This window comes from Haliotis cracherodii, unplaced genomic scaffold (genome assembly GCF_022045235.1).
Source record: "Haliotis cracherodii isolate W230 unplaced genomic scaffold, xgHalCrac1.p SCAF_21, whole genome shotgun sequence".
Classification (NCBI taxonomy): Eukaryota; Metazoa; Mollusca; class Gastropoda; order Lepetellida; family Haliotidae; genus Haliotis; species Haliotis cracherodii.
This window is the reverse complement of record NW_027266277.1, coordinates 13,746,107-13,767,466: the sequence shown is the minus strand read 5'-3', so window position 1 is coordinate 13,767,466 and position 21,360 is coordinate 13,746,107. Positions and strand designations below refer to the sequence as shown.

The following is a 21,360-nucleotide window of genomic DNA, read 5'->3' as shown; positions in this document are numbered from 1 at the left end:
CACACCAATCAGTGACATCTTATGAATGGCCACAACACACACACAAACACACCAATCAGTAACACTTATGAATGGCTACAACACATGAACCACACACGCACACGCACACGCACACACACACACACACACCAATCAGTGACATCTTATGAATGGCCACAACACACACACAAACACACCAATCAGTAACACTTATGAATGGCTACAACACATGAACCACACACGCACACGCACACGCACACACACACACACCAATCAGTAACACTTATCAATGGCTACAACACATGAAACACACACACACACGCACACACACACACCAATCAGTAACACTTATGAATGGCTACAACACATGAAACACACACATACACCAATCAGTGATATCTAATGAATGGCTACAACACACGAACCATACACACACACACCAATCAGTGATATCTAATGAATGGCTACAACACATGAACCATACACACACACACCAATCAGTGACATCTTATGAATAGCTACAACACATGAAACACACACACACACACACGCACACACCAAGCGCACACACACACACACCAATCAGTGACATCTTATGAATGGCCACAACACACACACAAACACACACACACCAATCAGCAACACTTATGAATGGCTACAACACATGAAAAACACACGCACACGCACACACATACACACACCAATCAGTAACACTTATGAATGGCTACAACACATGAACCATACACACACACACACACACACACACACACACACCAATCAGTGACATCTAATGAATGGCTACAACACATGAAAAACACACATTCAGATCCCCAGCAACCTATGCTGGTCTTAAGAGGCCACCAAATACATCAGGGCCCACTTGCACAAAGCGATCTTAGCGCTACGAATATTGTAAGCCTATGTTAAAGTATGGGAGTTACGATCATCTTGGCGCTAAGATCGCTTTGTGCAAGTGGGCCCAGGTGATCAGGCCCAGTGAATTGGATGATTACATGAATCATTCCCAAATGCTCACAATATCAATCACTGGATTTTCTGGGCCAGACTCCATTATTTACAGACTGCCCTGATAAGCGGAAATATTGTTGAGCGTGGCATTAACATTAACATTAAAAGACAAACCAACCTACGTCATGCACACATGACGGATAATACTATGTGCAATAAACACCAGTTAATCTGTTTATATACCCGAGAAAACTCATTACCATAGCTACAATTCAACATGGTATTTAGAAACAATGACTCAAGCATCACAGATGACTGCTCCAAGGAAATTACAAAGAATAAATAAATGATTAGTTGCAGCCTAATTGTAGCAATCTAAATTCTGTATACAAGAGTAAGAAAAATATTACTGAAAAAACATTTTACATTATATCCTCAAGGTATCATTAACATTGCTGCATGCCACAGTGACTACTCTTATTAAGCATGAATCATACCTACAAAACTATGCTAATAACAGCATTTATTCCCACTTAGAGTGGGCGGAGGTGGAATATGAACTAGAAATGGCATATCTAATTTCTCTTAATCAGGAAGCCAAAACAGTTGATTGATGTTGGATACAGTATCTTGTATGCGACACTGAAACTCACTGGTTGATGTGATGTCACATATGAGATTAATAGGTTAAGAACGTGTGTGGAATTTGTATACAATATTTCATTTGATTGTCATTGTTGTCATTTTCTGCTTGTTGAAACACTATCATTTGCATAAGGACAAAATAGTACAATATTGTCTATTCCCAAATGGGACATTTCAGTGGTTGGTAGGTTGGTTTGTTGTTTAATGCCGCACTTGGTTGATGCATGTCATCATATCCCCATTGCGTGGATTGATGCTCATGATGTCAATCACTAGATTGTCTGGTCCAGACTCCATCATTTACTACAGGCCACCGTCATATAGCTGGAATATTGCTGAGTGCAGCGTTACACAACAAACAAACTAACAGACATCATTGATTTTGAATAGGTTCCTGTTTGAGTTATTGTAAAACAATATGAATTTCAAAACTTCTTTTTGGCTACTTTGAGAGTGGAATGACACTTCATTTCTGCTAAGTTTTGAAATATCTTTCCTAAAATGTGTATCTTATTTCAGTTGCTGAGGAATGTTTGTAATGTGACATTAAGAGGGATCATCTCTCCTACTGGTAGCCGGCTGGCTACTTGGCTACTATTCACCCTTTATAATACTCCTGTAAATTCTTCTTGTTGCCTTTTCTCTGTTGACCGCATCCATGGTCTAGAGGTAGAGCGTCTGCCTGGAGAGTGGAAGGTCCAGGGATCAAACCCTGCCGCGTCATACCAAAAGACGTTAAAAGAAGGTATTTCTTGTTACCCTGCCTGGCGCTTGGCATTAAGGGGCTAATACAAGGACTGATCGGTTGGAGTAAGTATACTGTGTCTGAGTGGGGCATTCATGTTAAACTGTTGCATGGTATCTCAGTGGGCTTGCCCTATTACATGGGTATAAGTCGGGACTTGTACAAGCAGCCCCACCCCCCCCATGCATGCATGTCGCTATATAAGTGCAATAATCTTGGAGGTAGCATTAATTCCCATTTCCCCTCACCTCTTTCTCTCTTGCCTTTCACCTATACATTCTGTTCCAAGTTCTTTCCAGGGGCGGCGGTTAAAGCGTTCACTCGTCACACCAAAGACCCGGGATCGTTTCCGACATGGGCACAATGTGTGAAGCCTATTTCTGGTGTCCCCCCCTCGCAGTGTTATTGCTGGAATATTGCTAAAGGCAACATAAAACCATCCTCACTCACTCTAAGTTCTTTCTCTCACTCATTCATTTAAAACATGTAATAATCCCCCCATTCAGGAGTGTCCCTCCTACTTAATGTAAATTCGTAGCTCTATACTTTTAATATTTAAAAAATAAAATTTAAATTTAAAAAAATAATAATTCTGAAACATCTTATGTAAGTACTGCTGTCTGCACAGCTGTTAATCTGAAGTACTGATCTCATGGTAGGGAAATGTAACTTTTAAAAAATCAGGTTCAATGTCTAAAGCCTGTTAAAACCAGTTCACACTGGATGGAATACAAACACACAACATGATCATATTCTCTCCAACAAGATTCATAGTCCACCTACAACCACCATGCAGTATGATATATGATGCACATAACCATAAACCTATATCTCAGATTCTATAAATACGATTCTATAAATACATTATTTAAGCCAAAAAAACTAACAGATTAGGCTACTTTTAGTAACAGACTACCTTTTGACCTGTTATTGGGGACTGGTCATTAGATCAGAGGTTTTTGATGCATGAATGTACTGAAAATATACCTGTGGAACATCGTGTGACTGTGCTTTTCGAGACAAAATGACAAGGAGTGTTTATCAGTCCTCTTAACTGCTGGAAAGTAACATGTAGCTGAGAATTTTTAAAATCACAAACAGAAAGTACCAAAAAAAGAAAGAAAAAAGAAAGAAAGAACAAAAATAAAAATTGTGTGTCAGAGTGTGGTTATCCTCCCTCCTTGTCAAGTACTTGTCTGAACAAACCAGGGGGCTGTGGATACCTTGGCGGGGTGGCAGATGTTTTGGATGCACACATGTAGTGAAAATAATGACCACCCCCCACCCCCAATGCGTGTCATATTTTGGATGACCCTCCCCATGATCTCTTACATTGTTTTCCATGACCCTCCCAGAAAAGACCAAATGCAAAAAAAAATTATATTTATGTCCATGTTTTCATGACCCTCACCAAATATGTGTATTATTTTTTATGACCCTTCCCTATCGACTGTCATATGTTTTGGTGAGGGTACCCTGATTACTGATGACCAACCCCCAAATGACTGGTGCCTCACCAATCTCATTAAAATCAGATCTTAAAGCTTTGTTTAGTGACAGCCGAGAACTAAGATCTGATTTTAATGAGATTGGGTCCCTCACATTAGTCCTCTAACAGGTTGCATATATCATATTGTCAGTCAACAGGATTTCAACAAGGGCATATTTATTTTAAACTGACACCTTTGTGTATAAGTGTCTGTCAAGTTGGTATCTGCCAAATAGAAAAATATTTTTTGAAGTTGCATATTCAGTGTCAGGACGAGCCTCCATATGGCACATTCCATTCTCTTCATCTTTTTGTTTCTCTAAACTGGATTTATATAAACATTAGTAGTGAGTGAGTGAGTATAGTTTTATGCAGCTTTTAGCAATATTCCAGCAATATCACTGTGGGAGACACCAGAAATTGGCTTCACACATTGTACCTATGTCAGAATCGAACCGGGTCTTCCGCGTGAGGAGCGAACGCTTTAACCACTAGGCTACCCGACCGGCCCTAAACATTAGTAAGGTCAAGTGATGTAAAAAGGGATTTAATACAGTGTTGAAGATTATTAGCTGGTCTATACAGTCGGATGCCTCAAACTGTGCAGTGGAATCTGGCTGCACTATTGCAGATGCCATTTTTTAAGTCACTTATGTTGCAAAGACTTTGCGTCTTGTGATACATGTTAAACACGTTTTCTTATAAAACAAGCTCTTTTCTCAGGCCTATGAACAAGTCCTTCTCCACTGAGGGCGTCGACTGATGTAATTGTTTAGACTCGCAGAAGAATACCTCCTTTATATTATGAAACATTCAACAACGGGCTAAGTTTTCAAATTCCTTCTGGCCACGTAACTGAACCCGTCATGTCACAAACTGGGAACATTCCCACGTGGTTAGGAGACGAGTTCCTGTCTGCCAGTCAACGCAGATATGGGAGGCTAGGCGACAACGCATTTTAACACCCGTACCAGTTGAAACTTGAGGTCACAAACACAGATTACGTAGCAACTTGTTTACCGCCTCAAAATATGTCCCTAATATATAGACTCATTGCCACGTCACAGACAATGTATATCCCGTCACGCAACATAAAATGTATGTGTTGTAAACAGAACTTAAAAAAAAATTTGGTGATATGCTTTGCCATGTGTATTATAAGTTTCAAATGTATTTCAAATTTATTTTATTGAATTGAATGAGGTGTCTCATCAAAATCTACCACGATACCATGATGCTCTGGTTATATGGTTAGTAATATGGTCACTTGCTGAAATATATCTAGGATGACATGAATCTGTTTGTTTGTTTATTTGTTTGTTGTTTAACGTCACACTCAGCAATATTCAAGCTGTATGACAGCGGTGTGAAAATAATCGAGTAGGGACCAGACAATCAGGGATTGACATCATGAGCCCCGATCTAGGCAATTGGGATACGATGACATGCATCAACCAAATCAGCGTGTCTGACCACCCAATCCCATTAATCGCCTCTTGGGTTGCCGAAGACCTATTCTGACTCGGAATCTTCACGGGACAGTAATTCTGTGTCGTTGGGAGGTTTTGAGCGAACGCGGCGAGTGAACACTTCCAACTCATCACCGATGTACGTGTAGCTTGTGTAACTCCCTGAAGACACCCCACCCCCTCTCCACAGGCTGGTGTAGTGTAGATATGCGATATGTCCACACATGAGTGTTGTTCAATATATCGAGCTCTCTGTGTGGCATTAGGTTGTTGAGGCACTCTGTGTCTTTGTGACGATCCGGTCAGTGGGATTCCTTGGGTCAAAATCTGCATCAAGTCACATCAGGGTATCCTCAAAATTAAACTTACATGTATTAACATGACTGTAACGCGCAGCAGGCGAAAAACTCACCCATCCACTCCTGGAAATACATTATTGTGACATTCCCGACATGGGTACAATGTGTGAAGCCCATTTCTGGTGTCCTCCGCCGTGATATTGCTGGAATATTGCTAAAAGCGGCGTAAAACCATACTCACTCACTTATTATGATAATCAGTATCACAGTTTTCTTAATGTTTATATAACACTTCGGAGTAAGGTATCTTCCCAAAATGTCTCGCGGTCAACTGAGTTCTTCCTGTACCGACCAACACCGTCAGAATAAATGCAACGTCACATAAACGTATCGTCCATCGATCACCAACAATCCTCCTTTGGCCCACTACAACATAAATATTTATGCGCCATAAAGTATCCAACCCATTTAATGGCCATGACCAGGCCAATCAGGTGTACATCCATCATTCCTTATCTGAATACAAAAGGAACAATACTGTGTTACTCGTGCTGAGAATACCTCAATCGATTACAGATTAAAACAGTAGCATTTATTTCAAACGTGTATAATGTCCTAGGTAGATACGTCAATAGACTTGCACAAGTCTCCAGGGCAATAACTATTGGTTTAAATCACACTTCCAAGATGATAGAAATAATAAGAACAAGCTGTTCCTGTAAATGACTAGACTAACATCTAGTGTCTGAAACGAACATATCGTACAGAAAAAAAGTTGTTCTGTTATCTTAATACAAATATAATAAAAGGGAGCCCAGTGACTCTCTTCATTTTCAGACTGCAGTAATCTAGACTTGCCAAACATTATAGACTTGCATGGGCTAATTTTTTATATATATTTGTATCAGGGTCTGTAAGACAAGACTAGTAAATGACTGGCGTCCATAATTACTGTCCGCTTATCTAGACTTGCCTATTACTTAAGGATAGAATTTTCACAGATTAGATGAGATTCGGTACAAAAATAGATTGGATTCAGATTGTTGGGGATCCTTATGTATGCACAAGAGAGGCCATAACTCAACCCAACACCTCGCATGTCATTTTAGAAAATAAGAATATTTCCGTATTGTGATGTCAAGACAGGGCATTACATAACGGTCATAAGCGAAATGTTAAGAATATTGCAATAAGTTGAGAAAATATTTATTGCAGAGAAATTCTATTGCGGGACCGATGCTATGTTTTTAAATGACAAAATATTATGATTCATATATACATATATAAATTATCTCTAATTTCATTCACAAAATGTTCAGGCAAAGAAAATCTGCATCTCCTCCCTAACAAAATAATCATCGCAACATTTGTATTCTGTTGTGTATGTCAATGTTTTAATTAGTCATGTTCATGTTTTGTACCCTGCCCCCTGTGGGTGTTTATGTACAAAAAATATTCTTCTTCTTCTTCTATATACAGTAAAGAACGGTTATAACGAACTCAAGGGGACTACTAATTATAGCTCGTTATAACCGCAGTTCGTTATAGCATATATACAGCATAACTACAGCAAATAGTCGGGACAAAAAAAATAAGTTCGTTATATCCGTCAGTTCGTTATTTATAAGCGTGTTCGTTATAACCGTAGTTTACTCTAAATATATACAGACATACATACATTCCTGTAGACACAAAAACCAATCAATATGATACCAACAAACACTTCTTGGTCTGGTATATTAAGCCAGCAATCTAAACTGTGAGTGGTTTTACCTTCTAATTAAAAAATACCAGAAAAAAGCGAGACATGTTATTCCTATGTTGAGATTCGAACCCGATTTGACGGAGTGATGAACCCCTAACCGCTCTTCCATCAAAACTACCCTCTATGATACATTGAGATGAAAACCAAATGTCAACACTTATGAGTGCAACTAGTACATTCATTGAATAGATTTGACGGAGATGTCAAAATCGTGTCACCATTTGTATCCTTATATACACAAAAAGGTATGGCATGACATCCCGATTCGTTCGTGTATAAATAGAGTCGTGACTAACCAATTATGACGTCCCTGTGGTGAAAACATAATCTCTTTAAAGTCGTCACGATAATTAAGTCTGGTTGTGTTCAGTAAGCACAAGGTATGGCACAGTCTCATAAACATCCTAATACAGACGTATGTACATGATATCCCTTACATTTCTCGCCACATTTATTTACAACGTACATGTTTACAAACAAAGCTTGTAACCATTTGATGTTTAAATAACATCCGTGTTCACACCGTTCTAAGTAACGTGTCCCTTGGGTCTTTAATTCAATCATGACATCATCATTTCGACCTGTATCCAGATAAAAGCAAATCACTTGTCATGGCTTTCCAAAATCCATTTAATAAATAACCTGGTTTAACGATCAAACCCGTATTTACAACCGGGTTCATAACCCTGAAAGGAAACAGCTCAGATTCGCGGAATTAAGCGCCCATTCAAGGAAGTCCTTTGGCCGACTGACCAATCAGATTCAAACAAACTGTCAACGGTGAAACCCCGGAATGGCGGGGAACGGGTGTTAGGGGGAGTGGCTTTGTATATGCCTACCTAGATACGATTGTTGGTAAACAAAGCCGGATGTATACAAACTTTCCGTTGTCAATATTATGGTTGAGCGCCTCGAGGCACCTGCATGCACTGGCGCTTTGTAACGGGTATGAATGATTCCAGAATAACCTTAGGCTACACCTTTCCTTGATAAGCAAACCATTCATTTTGCTCGCCTGGCCAGATTTAACATATCGTGATAAGAGATACAGGAGTGGTAATTTTTGTCCATGGAAATGTTATACACGCACTCAAGCAGATAGCGTCACAATTCCTGAAATAGCTGTGCAAAGATTAAGATATACGTATGTTGTGCGTAATGTTTTCAAAACCACCACGTGGCAAGTCTGTCATGGCCATTGTTCTTAGAAACATATGAAGTATTGTAGCGGATCTTTCATCACATCATTCATCATTTTGTTGTCTTCTGTCTACATCTGAGTTAGGAAATAAATCATTTTCAAATCAATAAATTTTGAAATTATCTATATTTGAATAAGTGAATCCGTTTTGATTGTTACCAACATGAAGTTATCCCAAAACGTCTTAAAGGCCTCGAAGTTTCCTTTTGATATATTGTGAATTGTGTCGAGTATATCTTTGACTATTTAAAGTAATATATCTAAAAAATCAAACTAGATTTGAAGCACAGGAATAGGTAGATGTACACAAACAAAATATATACGTGACCTCGTTGGATACATGGGTCGATATAAATGTGTGTGTGTGTGTGTGTGTGTGTGTGTGTGTGTGTGTGTGCATATTCCCGTGTTTAATGATGTAAATAATTTAACATCCGGTCTGCGTGGTTATTTTGAAATGACTGAACACCTCAGGAGACACCAAGACCGAGAGGGTGCGACTCCTCCTCTTGTTTGATCAAACGATGTCAACTTAGACCAAGATATAGTCCCCGAAATAAAGTTATGTGTAAGGTAAAATATTTCATAGAATGAACAGTCACGTCTCATCTGAAAATGGGAAAGGAATACAAGCTGCAAGAGTTGAGAGGGGTTAAGAATGGAAAAGGGTGAATGTTTTATAAAATGAATATTCTTGGGCCTAAAAGAGAGACATCGGACTCTATGCGTTTTTGATAACTTTGTGACCTGAGTAGAGTGCGTCTTTTAAAGACGTATGGATCAACTTTGGACCAAAATATCTACTGTATGAGGAGAAATTCAAGTGTTAATAATCTTCGTCAGTCTATATATACACTAAACAGACGTATGCTCGCACATCTAATGTAGCATTGTGCCAAATATATATCAGATGTACTATGCTTGTACTCTGAACTATGAGGAACCTCTGAACAGTAAACTATACAATTCAACCATCGTGCACGAGCTTCATATGACCGGAGCGTGCCGCCCATGTCGTATTCTCGCACGCCAGCGTCAGACGACTGGAACATCGTTCTGAATTGTCCCATATCGTGACCTGAAACATAAATGAAGTCCCAGATTTCGCTTCACAGAACAGCCATTCCTCCACCTCCCGTGACGGGTGGAATTATGCCTTCCCCAAGGCAATGACCTAGTGCCCCAGTGTATCGAACGTTACCCTCGGGCAAAAGGCGGGAAAATGGGGTCCCTCAGTTCGCGCTTGGACCAAAGACAGGTCATGTTTCTGGTTCCCATCCTTGCTACTTTATCAACAAGCCACGTATACAGAGATTTCGAGTAAAGGTCAACACAATCATCGGGTTTATCACACATTTTCCGCAAAGGAATAACAAAAAATATTGTTTTCAAGTGAAGCATGGTGTTGCCAAGGTTACAAGAATTGCATCATCTTAATTCAAATCGATAAATGTATACGTTTATAAGGCTCTGGGTATTGATCATATAAACACGCTCTAACACAACATCAAGGCTTATCTCACGAAGAGATCTACATGGGGTTATAATACAATTGCATCACCCTTTCCGCGAAGTTGACATTTCGCCAGTCATTGTGATTTGATTCATTTCAAGAAATCCAAATGAATAATGTAGCTATTATTTCCACTCACGACAGAATGTATATTCCCTTTCACATTAACATTCAATTATTAATGACATGTAAAACACCATGTGATCATATTTCATAACCTAGACTGTTTGAACCGGACACATGGGGTTCCACGTGGTGATGACGAGACCCATTGTTACAGGCGCAGTTTTGTATCTGAATGTTTACAAATTGCGCACGTCGATAACAGAAGCATAAACAAGCCAAGCAGACATACATTTCGATAATGGATAACTTCGTGTTCAAAAAAGTATATAACAAGTTAGACATGTTTCAAAAAGATACATTTCGAATTTTATTTGGTCAAGTCTTAACGGTATTTGCAAACAAATTATGTACACGGTGAAATTATGTCCCACAAAGCGTAAAATAGAATCATATGAAATTTTCTTAAATTTCATTTGAATCGTGAAGAATGTGAATTCTTTTGGGGTGAGTGCGGCGTGTCTCGTCCTGACACAGTCACCTCGGCAGCGATTCACCCACTCGCCCTGTTACCCAGACATAAAAATCTCCCACGGGGCAGACATACCACGAAATTTGACAAAGTCACGCGGTGCGCGCGTCTCGATTGATCATGCTATCGTTGTGAGGGGACCGAGAGATCCAGAATCTCCAAGCCAGTCACACCCCTTGACGTTATTATCAAACAAATCGATTTAGGCACACATAGTAACGTTCGCTGCGTTCTCGTATTCCATTAGTGAGTTCTATCGATTGACTCTGTTGGCGCGGTTTCAGCTTGCCATTCATGGCCAAATACCAACCAACAAGTCCAAGGGGTGTAAGGTTGTGAAATAAAATATGTTTTGCTTCGTACTCGACTGATTTGAGAATATATTGTCAAGAATTAATACACCTGCTCATATCACGTTGTAGCGTTCCGATTTCGTTGATAGTTTGAAAATAGTCAACACAAAACAGATGAAAAACATATTGTTTATTGGTATACACATTCCAGTAGGTTCCCGAACACATCAGAATAGACTCGCCCATGACTGCTGTGAATCGAAACCATGTGACCTGAACGTAGCCCGCGCTGGCAAGCTGCCAGCTTTATTATCATAGTGGACGAGCCCATTACCTGGGGATCAGACTCAAACATGAAAACATGTTTTATATTGTGAAAAATCAGCTTTGAAAGGAATCCTTGTCAAAATACGCTAAAGTCCCATGTAAAATGTATCGAATAAGATAGGTGTGTTCAAATTTAACAATCTTGTAATTTCGAATGTAAACAAACGCTTGAGTCACGTGTTGTTATCCCGGTAAAAAGTGGATTCGCCCGTAAACCAGACAGACGTCAATTGAAACTTAGCCAACGGTCGTCTATTGGCCCAGTTTGTGAGTAGCGGTTGTAAAAGCACGACTAGCGACGAGCACACACCAGAACCACGCTGACTTTCAGAGCGACAACATCACAACTAGTTTGTTGATATTTACATCTGAGAGTGCTCTACAACTTCTATGGCCATGTATCCGAACGCTACGAGAGGTTATATGCCATTCGTCACCCCAGCTAACAAGCGTAGTGCGAAGCATTCAAAACACTGTAAGCATGCCGCTTCAATGAAGTCCAAGGCGGGGCCCGAAACGAAGACATACCGAGTGACTCTGAGGGACAGGAATGGCTTCACCTACACCTACATTATCCAAGCTGACGGAACCAAATCCCTGCCAGTTTTGTGTGAGTCCAAAGTCACAGGACCAAATGGTTTCTCTAGTTCCCTACCTAACCTGGCTGAAGCTGCTTTGACGGGCAAACGTCTTCAGATGCCCAAAGAGGAGGCTAAAGAAGAAGGGTCAAAGAACGGATTTTTTACATCCTTGATTCAGTACATTCGGGGAAGGACGAAGTTGAGCTCCTCAAAATCTAAATCAAAACGGAAGCCGAAACCTATGGTTCAAAGGAAACGCCAGAGGACCATCTCAACAATGTCCAACCTGGATCCCATCCAGGAGTCTCCTGAAGAAGACAGTGAAGAGGATGCCGAGTCCTACAGTCACGATTCAGTGTCCACAAGCAGCGACACAAGCAGTCTAGAAGAGCCCGAACCATGAGACGCTACATCCACGTGAAGGGGAAACGCTTCAACCGCGGCGACTGGCTCCCGTGGGACTACATCGCCGACAGCAACATCGCCTGCTGCATGTCACACAAGGCGTGTACGTCATGAACACGAGGTGAAGGAGAAAACGTGATATGACTAGGTCTGTTTCTTGCCAAAAGGAACGCCTGTGAGCTGACAAAGTGAACTATTCTGTGGACAATACACATTGTGATATTGAACTAACGATGTACGCTTCACTTCTGAAGTTTGAACGCTATTGCGTTAACAGGGCTGACTGTACGGTCGAGAGCACGTGAATCGCTTCGGACTCGGTCTCTCGGCGCGAGCCACCACATACCGAGAGTGTTCTGGGGAGGGTTGTTGCCTGGGAGACAATGCTGAACTGATTGGAGGGAATTGAGACCCTCAAACGACTTTCATAGCCTCCTGCTTTTTCACACCAAAGACTTTATCTGTGCTGCCGCCCGAATCTGGGTTAACGAACTCTAAAAATGTGCTTTTTACCTGGACTTTTATAAGACTATGCAAATTATGTAAAACGATGTGAAAACGGAAATATATCAATGTGCTTCCTTATAAAGGATCGGTTATTTTAAGGACTTTTTTGTCCGCCCAGGTTTGTCCGTGAAAGTATTGTCTGTTGTAGTTATTGATAGTTCTGTATCTTTAATTATCTGACTGTTCTGTATCCTGTCTCCCGTAGCCAGTATTCCGAGCGTGTTTCATCACAGATGAGAGACACATATTCCAATTTGCCTTGAAATGCTAATTTATTCCTAAGTTAAACTTTCTTGTGAAATATCAACGTGCCTGTATATTTATTTATCTGCCAGAGAAATAATTTATTTTGTTACCAATAAGCAATGCATTGTATTCAGAATACAAAGTTATCAGTGTGTTTGTGTTTGTAAACATGGAGAGGACGAAAGATGGCAACGTGGCCGATTGAGAGCGTGAGTGGGCGGGGCGCGCATGGACCGTCTGGGCATACATTGTAATACATTGGAAATGCATTACACTGCTCAGTCTTGTTTCAAATTCATTGTTCCATTGTTAAGTTGCCTTTATGGTCAAGTGACAATTGTTGTGTGTATTATTTACGGGTATGAAAGGAGGCGTGGGTGTTAATTTGACAAAGTCAATATTCCATATTGTTCCAAATAACTGGGTCAGACTTCTACAACTGTTTACCATATTCTGCCATGTTATCCTGATTGAAATACTTTGGTTCTTCTAAAATGTTTTCAAATCGGATTTAAGTGGTGATTGATAACATTCCGAATCTAATCAGTTGCTAGAGCAACCAACGTGTCCAGTCTTGTCGCTATTGTTCCGAAATCGCCCATTGAAAATTTTCCATCACCGCGGACTATATTTAGCTGGGTCACGGGATCGATAGTGCCTACGTCAATTTGGCGGCAGGTTTGCACTGCGTTGATTGGTTGGTACACCAGTCAATGACCAATCGCAGCGTTCTTCCCGTACACGGCAAGGCGATGAGTACGACAACAAACATGTGTAGAAGTCTGACCCAGTGAGAATGGCGGACTGCCAACGTTCCTATGTTGTATGGCTACCAAACTACTTTGAGCATTATCAATGCACAACCAATGCAAATGTGTTATATTTTGTCATGAAATTGTTATTTTTTGTGCAATGTTTGACTTTCATAAAAGAGATTTGTACGAAAAAAAGACAATGACCAAAAATAAATTTATGAAACTCAAAAAAAATATTTGTTTTTGTTGACAACTCATCATACCATGGACTAATTTATCTCATCGGAGACGGACTAAATATGTTTGAAAAATACATCTGAAGTATTTAAACAGAAAACATATTTAAATTAATTTGCCCCATTGGGTTTTTTTTGTTTAAAAGGGCAACTCAGATGTATTTTGAAACATATTGCAGTATTCACAGCCGTGGAGTTTACAAATACACATCAGGCTCGCTGACTTGGTTGATACATGTCATCGATCCCAATTTCGTAGATCGATGCTGATGATGGCAATCACTGGATTGTCTGGTCCAGACTCGATTATTTTACAGACCGCCGTCATATAGCTGGATTATTGCCGAGTGCGGCGTTAAACAACAAACAAACAAGTACACATCAACTGGGATCCGATTAAAAAACATGGCAGGCAACACCCGCTTACAACACAGGTTCACTAACAGCCAGACTTGCATTTTTTAACAATTCCCACAACCCACTGATTAATTGGTAGATCACCAAAACCAAACCCGTTCACCAAAAAACAACGTCCTTCAGGAAACCCCACTTTCCCACAACTCATTAATGTATTAAGTAGAAAGTGGTATCGAAAAGCCCATCCAAACATGTCACATTTTGATAACAAATACTTCATATATAATATTATCTTCATGGGTGTAGGGGATTGGGGACGCCCATGGGTTTCTTTATCCACAAACTGTCGGAAATCTTGTTTTTCCTTTGATAGAACAAAATGTCTTCACCTGCCATTGAATAACCTCAACCACGTGACAGGGTGCTTTTACACTCATGACTTGTTTCGCTCTCTTCGGTGAGGTGTGGCTTCCCCACAACTTATTATTATCAGTAGAAACTTCCTATCGAAATTCCCCTTTAAAAGTCCAACTATCGCGTTATCAAAACGCTGCCACTTCCTTGATCACTTTCGTTGTATTTGAAATTCTCATGACATCCTACGTCAATGTCCCGGGGTAAGACAGGTTGTAAACACCGAGTCATTGAATAACAAAAAAATCGATAAACACCGAACATAAAGTAAACCTACTATGATGCAGGTGGTACATTATATGGAGCTCATATTTCATCTCAAATCGATGTCCAGCTTTCACTATATTTTTTAAACTTCTAACCTTAAACTTAGGGGAGATAAGATAAGATATGATAAGATAAGATAATATTTATTGCAGAATAGTTCCATTACGGGACAGATGCAATTTTAAAAGACAAGACATTATGATCCATATAAACATATATACAGACACACATAATTTACATTCCTGTAGACACAAACAAAATAATCAATATTATATATGTGATGATATTTTTTTATACATAAAATGTCAACGGTTGATTATGGAGGGGTATTTATTGTTTGAAATTATAGATGTTGAAACAAATGCAGTTGATATTGACTGCTTCATTATTTGACAGGATGTATTGAAATAATTTATCTTCATGACTGTGGACATTTACATTTTATCTAGATAATTTTTCAGAGTATATTTCTTTCTTGAGTGTGTTTAATACAGTGAAGTAAGTAGTGTTTTTCGTTATCAATGATTGAACATGTAGAGCATAGCCTCTGATGTAGTGGGGTTGGTGGCTTTGTGTGTCTTCCAAGTTCAATATTTAATTTGTGGTTACCCTATCTTAGTTTAGAAAAGTGAACTCGATATTTTTTTTACTTTACAGTGACTGAGATAAGGTTCTAATTTTATTTCATTTTAAACTATCCTATATGTCCTAAGTTTGTTTCCTGTGCCTCTTGTTGTATTTACATCTTGGAGAGATTCCTTGAAGAGGGAGTTGAATTTAGATTTGATTGTCTCTTTAAATATCGGTGATAGGAAAGCTGAAATGCTCAAATTGTGTTTTCCTAAGAATAGATTTAGCTGGTAAACCCATCCTAATCGTTTTTTCACCAAATATGTACTTTCTGTAAAAGCGTTCTGAAGTATTATGTTTTTGGAAGAACAGACATGGTGATAAAAAATTGCTATTTTGATTAATACTGTGTAGATAAGGGGGTAGAGTCCTAGTTCAGCTCGGCTTGCCCAGTTATGTGATGTTTTGTTGCGTGTCATCGTACCCCCGACGGCGTTGATCGTTGCCAACAGCATTGACTGAATGGTCCAGACGCGATTATTTACAGACCATGCACCGTTATGCAGATGTGTGGCGTATAACAACAAACAAACACGCTGACAATGGACGCAGGCTTCGACCCAGGATCCAAGGCATTTCATATGTAAGGATAAGTGACAAAATCGCTGTTGTATGTTACACCCCGGAAATCTCGGGGAATTCTTTTTTGTTGTTGAAAAGGTTGATCGACATTTCCTTGTAGAATGTAACAATCCGTCACCCCTATTTAACAACACGTAATACTTGAATAATCAGACAATAGGAACTTGTCAACATGAGGTGGTGACTTGGTTGAAGCATGTCATCGTATCCCAATTGCGTGGATCGATGCTCATGATTTCAATCACTGGATTGTCTGGTCCAGACTCGATTACTTATAGACCGCCGTCATAAAGCTGGAATATTGCGGAGTGCAGCGTTAAACAACAAACCAAACCAAACCAAACCATGAGGTGATGTGGATGCTATTCACGAACACAATGTATTATACACTGTTTATGATTGCATATAGATATCCAGGTCACGTGTATGTAAACAATCAGTATATGTGTGTCGATGACATGAGTTGTTTGTATGTAGGGTAAACACAAGGCACGCAGTAACGTGGTACAAGGTACATGCATGTTCTTGGTAAACGGGACATTAGTCATTGGTTATACTGTTAGCACATAGTCAGCATCAGTTATGAAAGTGGGTCAGAGGTCTCTAGTGATACGTTAGTCTGTCACGAGGAAGCGTGACGCATCAACCTGTTTGTTTGTTGTTTGACGCCGCACGTATCAATATTCCAGCTTCACGAAAGCGACCAGCAAATAATCGAGTCTGAACCAAAAACCAGTGGTTGATATTAAGAGCAACGCCCCGTGTTGTCTTGGTACGATGACACGCATTCAACAACGTCACCGAGACTGACAGCACGATCTAATAGCTGGGGGGCCAATTCTCCATGAGGGTATCAATATGAGTGAGTGAGTGAGTAGGGTTTTAGACCGCCTTTAGCAACATTCCAGCAATATCACGTCGGGGGACACCAGAAATGGGCTTCACACATTGTACCCATGTTGGGAATCGAACCCGGGTCTTCAGCGTGACGAGCGAACACTTTAACCACTAGGCTACCCGACCGCCCCTGTATCAATATGAAGACATAACTTGACAACACCTAACGACATTCAACCTACGGAGTAACAGCTGACTTGGTTGATGCTTGTCATTGTATCCCAATTGCGTAAATCGATGCTCATGATATCAATCACTGGATTATCTGGTCCAGACTCAATTATTTACAGACCGCCGTCATATAGCTGGAATACTCCTGAGTGCGGCGTTAAACAACAAACAAACAAAAAATAAATTATTACCACCTAAACAAAGGTATACCATCTCAGCACAACGTCAGTACACCAGTATGAAAACAACCCTTAGCTATTCTTGGGGTTGTTTTCATCCGGGTGTATCGTAAACAAAAACAATTTTGAAGCTTTATTCTTGGAAAACGCTTAACTCGGAACGCCTTGAATCTCGCCCCACACATTCACAACAACGCAGTAAGACTTCACTCTCACCAGCCAAGTGTTCATGAAGTGTCACTACCAGCCTCGCTTGTCGAGATAATTTCCTGAATCCGTGGCGGGAAACTTCATCGCTGTTGGCCGTAGTGTGACCTCGCTGACCTTGCACGTGACCCTTGCTGAACTGACCACAACAATCTGTTTGTAAACACATTCCTTGACAAGATGCGCGTGAAAATGGAAACCGTTTTATTTTAGACATGGTTAAGTGTCCTTGTGTGTAAAACTGGTACCACCGCATCAAGATGTGTGAATCTAAACGTTATTATTCATCAGATATTGAATAACAATACAACAACCACTAACATCGTCAACAAGCCCACACGTGTCCACAGCGAATGAGTTGAAGCTATATAGACCGGTTGACAATTACTGTTATTAAAAAAAATATGTAGACGTGTGTGTAAATTTCATGTCATCACATGTAGCTGTTTTTTTGGAGTTGGTTTAATTAAATAGATCACATGGAGCGTGATGAAATATGTTCGTGTTTGTAAACAAACGCCCAAAACATTGCTACGTGCTGGAAATCACGAGCTCTGCACCCTGCGTGCTTATCTATTTATAGCCACAAACATCAGTACTCTCCCGACAACTCATCCCACTGATTTGACCAGCTGACACCTTCAGGCATCCCGTGAGATCTCGGTCACGTGACTAAGTTGCCACCCTTCGCTAAAACGGGATGAAAAATGCACTCGACCCATGAAGATCGGGGATGGAATAGGTCTTCAGCAACCCATGCTTGCCGTAAACGGCGACCATGCGTGTCGTATAAGAGGCGACTATAACGGGATCGGATGATCAGTCTCGCCGACTTGGTTGATGAATGTCATCAATCCCAAATGCGTGGATCGATGCTCATGATGTCAGTCCCTGGATTGTCTGGTCCAAACTCGATTATTTACAGACCGCCGTCATAAAGCTGGAATAGTGCGGCGTTAAACAACAAACCAACCTGTGGTGATTTTCACTAGTCACTTGATACCCCGCATGGTTCTAAAGAGGCGCGTTCACTTAGTACACAGTACACTAATGAACAACCAGATTCAATAACAGGGGCCTAAAAGTACAAGACTGTCAATAATACTAAATCACGCCAGGTCTTGAGTCTTTCATCTCTTCCGTCCTCACGTCTAATCCAATTTGGCGTTGTCATTCGCCTACCGCAGTCAATACCATGCATAATATGATTACTTTGGACGGCGACGCGCCCTTTGGTCTTACATATGTACGGTACCATTTAGTGGGCAGGGCGGCTAGGCAGACTGTACTTCAAAACAAAAGTACAAACGTTGTACTGTTGGTATACCTATTGATTGAAAGCCGAGGGCGGATGTGGTGGTCGTCGATGATCACGTCCTTCGTAGCAAAGGTGACTGCGTAGGTTGTCAGAGGAATAATCTGGACACAGGCGCTCAGGCCTTGAATTAGGCTTATTTTTCGGTTACAATTAAACTACCGTTTATGAGTGAGTGAGTGAGTTGGGTTCAACGCCGCATTTAACAGGGTTCCAGTTATATCATGACCCGCCAGTTTTATGGGGGGGGGGGGGGGGGGGGGGGAGCTGAGGCTTGATTATCAGAAGCTTGAATGCTGAATCATACGTCGCGTTCAAGATTATTGCACTTACATAACGACGTGCATACATGCTCGTCACGCCGAAGATCCGGGTTCGATTCCCGACATGGGTACTATGTGTGAACCCCATTTTTGGTGAACCCCGCCGTGATATTGCTAGAATATTGCTTGAGGCGGCGTAAAACCATACTCACTCACTCAAATGCTAGTCCGGACTAATGTCGTTCGTAAAGTGCTAGCCCGCTAGAATACCATGCAGCAGTTTAACATGAATACCCCACTCAGACACCGTATACTGATTCCGAGCCGTCCAGTACTTATATTAGCCCCTTAATGCCGAGCGCCAGACAGGGAAACAACAATTACCATCTTTTAACGCCTTTACGTATGACGCGACCGGAGAGCAAACCACCTATCTATCTATCTATCTATCTATCTATCTATCTATCTTCGGAATTACGGAAGCAGACGAAGGTCTTATCATAATACGGGTCATGCAACCGAATACATATCTGAATGGAAGCAACAATCATATACATGTCAAATATGTCAAATAATCCACTGACTAAATTCAAATGTACACAGCAAAGCGGCGCCGCTCTTCATGGAGTTTGAACTCGGTTCCCTTTGAAATCAGCAACCCGTTTCACTATCATTCGGTGCAGTACATTGATCAAAAGTCCTTTGGGCGACATTCCTCAATGACATTTCAAGAGAAATTCGTTTAGCATGCACCCAAACTACACCCCCGTCATACTGGGCACTTTGTAAGCACCTGTTGTGGAAGTAGGTCACCCGAGCAGACGACAATACCAAGAGACATTCGGTAAAATGCACCTAAAATGCACCCGCTTCAAACTGGGGACTTTGTAAGCACCTGTTGTAGAAGAAGTCAAGTACCCGAGCAGACGACATTATTCCCACGATGGCTCTTCAGCCAACAAGATGGCATACACACAGAACAAGAGTCGTCTGAGCTTGACGTGACTAAAATGAAAAGGCTCACTCATTGACTGCTGCATCACACACCACGTGCACTGACGGACCCAGGGGGTGGCAAGGTGTGTGTGAGGTGGGTGGGTGAGTGTTGGGGGTTCCAATCCGGATTTTCATGGCGGTTGCATGGTACCTCTGTATGAGAAGGTTCATGTTTAACCGTTGAACCATGTTAGCGCCCATGGGTATTTTGAGTTAGGGTGGGGGCTTCTATTCTTCTTGCGTTATAATGTCGTCTGCTCGGGTATTGACGGATTATGATTTGCATATTTGCATAAACTGCTGCAGAAATATTCTAAACAGCATCAGTTGAAATGGTTCTTTCATTAACCTGATGTTGTCAATGTCAACAGACAAAATGAGAATTTCAAACGGGCCCAAATTTCTTAAATCTTAATATGCTAATTACACTTGCACTTGATCTTCATTGGTCATTGGTCCCCTGCAAGCGTTCCAAACGCCAGTACTGCAATAATTCCACACACGCTATATATTAATGGTTCCGAATGTCTTATTAGAAAATCAATTTTTGTCTAGACTTGAGTATCCTGGCTTCTCGCTATCAGAAGCGCGGAAAATTCCCAGGCAAGCTGACCTGGTCTGTGATAACGGAAAAGTCCCATGCACTTCCATCTAGTGCCAGTCTGCGAACTTAATGCAGGTGCACTCTCCCTCGTTTGAACGGTACGCGTTATGCAGTTGCCGCTTAATTATTCATGAGATGCAGGCGTATTGATCTGTTCAGGGTCACCATTTCGTTCTTGCATCACCATCTTTACAAATCCCCCTTGGTATTACAGTCTTCAACGAAATCTTGCTAATCCGGACACTCCACTTTTCGGATAATTGTGAGAAACTCAAAATTGATTTCAACCAGGAGCGTGCCGGTACCGGTTGTGTTTGTTTGTTTGTTTGTTGTTTGTTGTTTAACGCCGCACTCAGCAATATTCCAGCTACATAACGGCGGTCTGTAAATAATCGAGACTGGACCAGACAATCCACTGATTGACATCATGAGCATCTATCCACGCAATTGGGGTCGATG

The 21,360-nt window shown here is 40.8% G+C and overlaps 2 protein-coding genes across 2 annotated transcripts in view; one reads left to right on the top strand and one right to left on the bottom strand.

Moving 5' to 3' along the window:
• The window catches only part of LOC139470730 (nucleolar complex protein 2 homolog), a 233,703-nt gene that overhangs the window by 112,252 nt on the left and 100,091 nt on the right, over positions 1-21,360 (bottom strand). The gene's annotated exons all lie outside the window — the stretch shown is intronic.
• LOC139470843 (uncharacterized) lies at positions 11,546-14,017 on the top strand. The gene has a single exon (XM_071253157.1). It carries the CDS (start codon positions 11,680-11,682, stop codon positions 12,271-12,273), a length of 594 nt encoding a protein of 197 aa, XP_071109258.1. The 5' UTR covers positions 11,546-11,679; the 3' UTR covers positions 12,274-14,017.

What these genes read in the sequence shown, in the direction of transcription:
- LOC139470843 (XM_071253157.1), top strand. Translation starts at nt 11,680, where the DNA reads ATGGCCATGTATCCGAACGCTACGAGAGGTTATATGCCATTCGTCACC.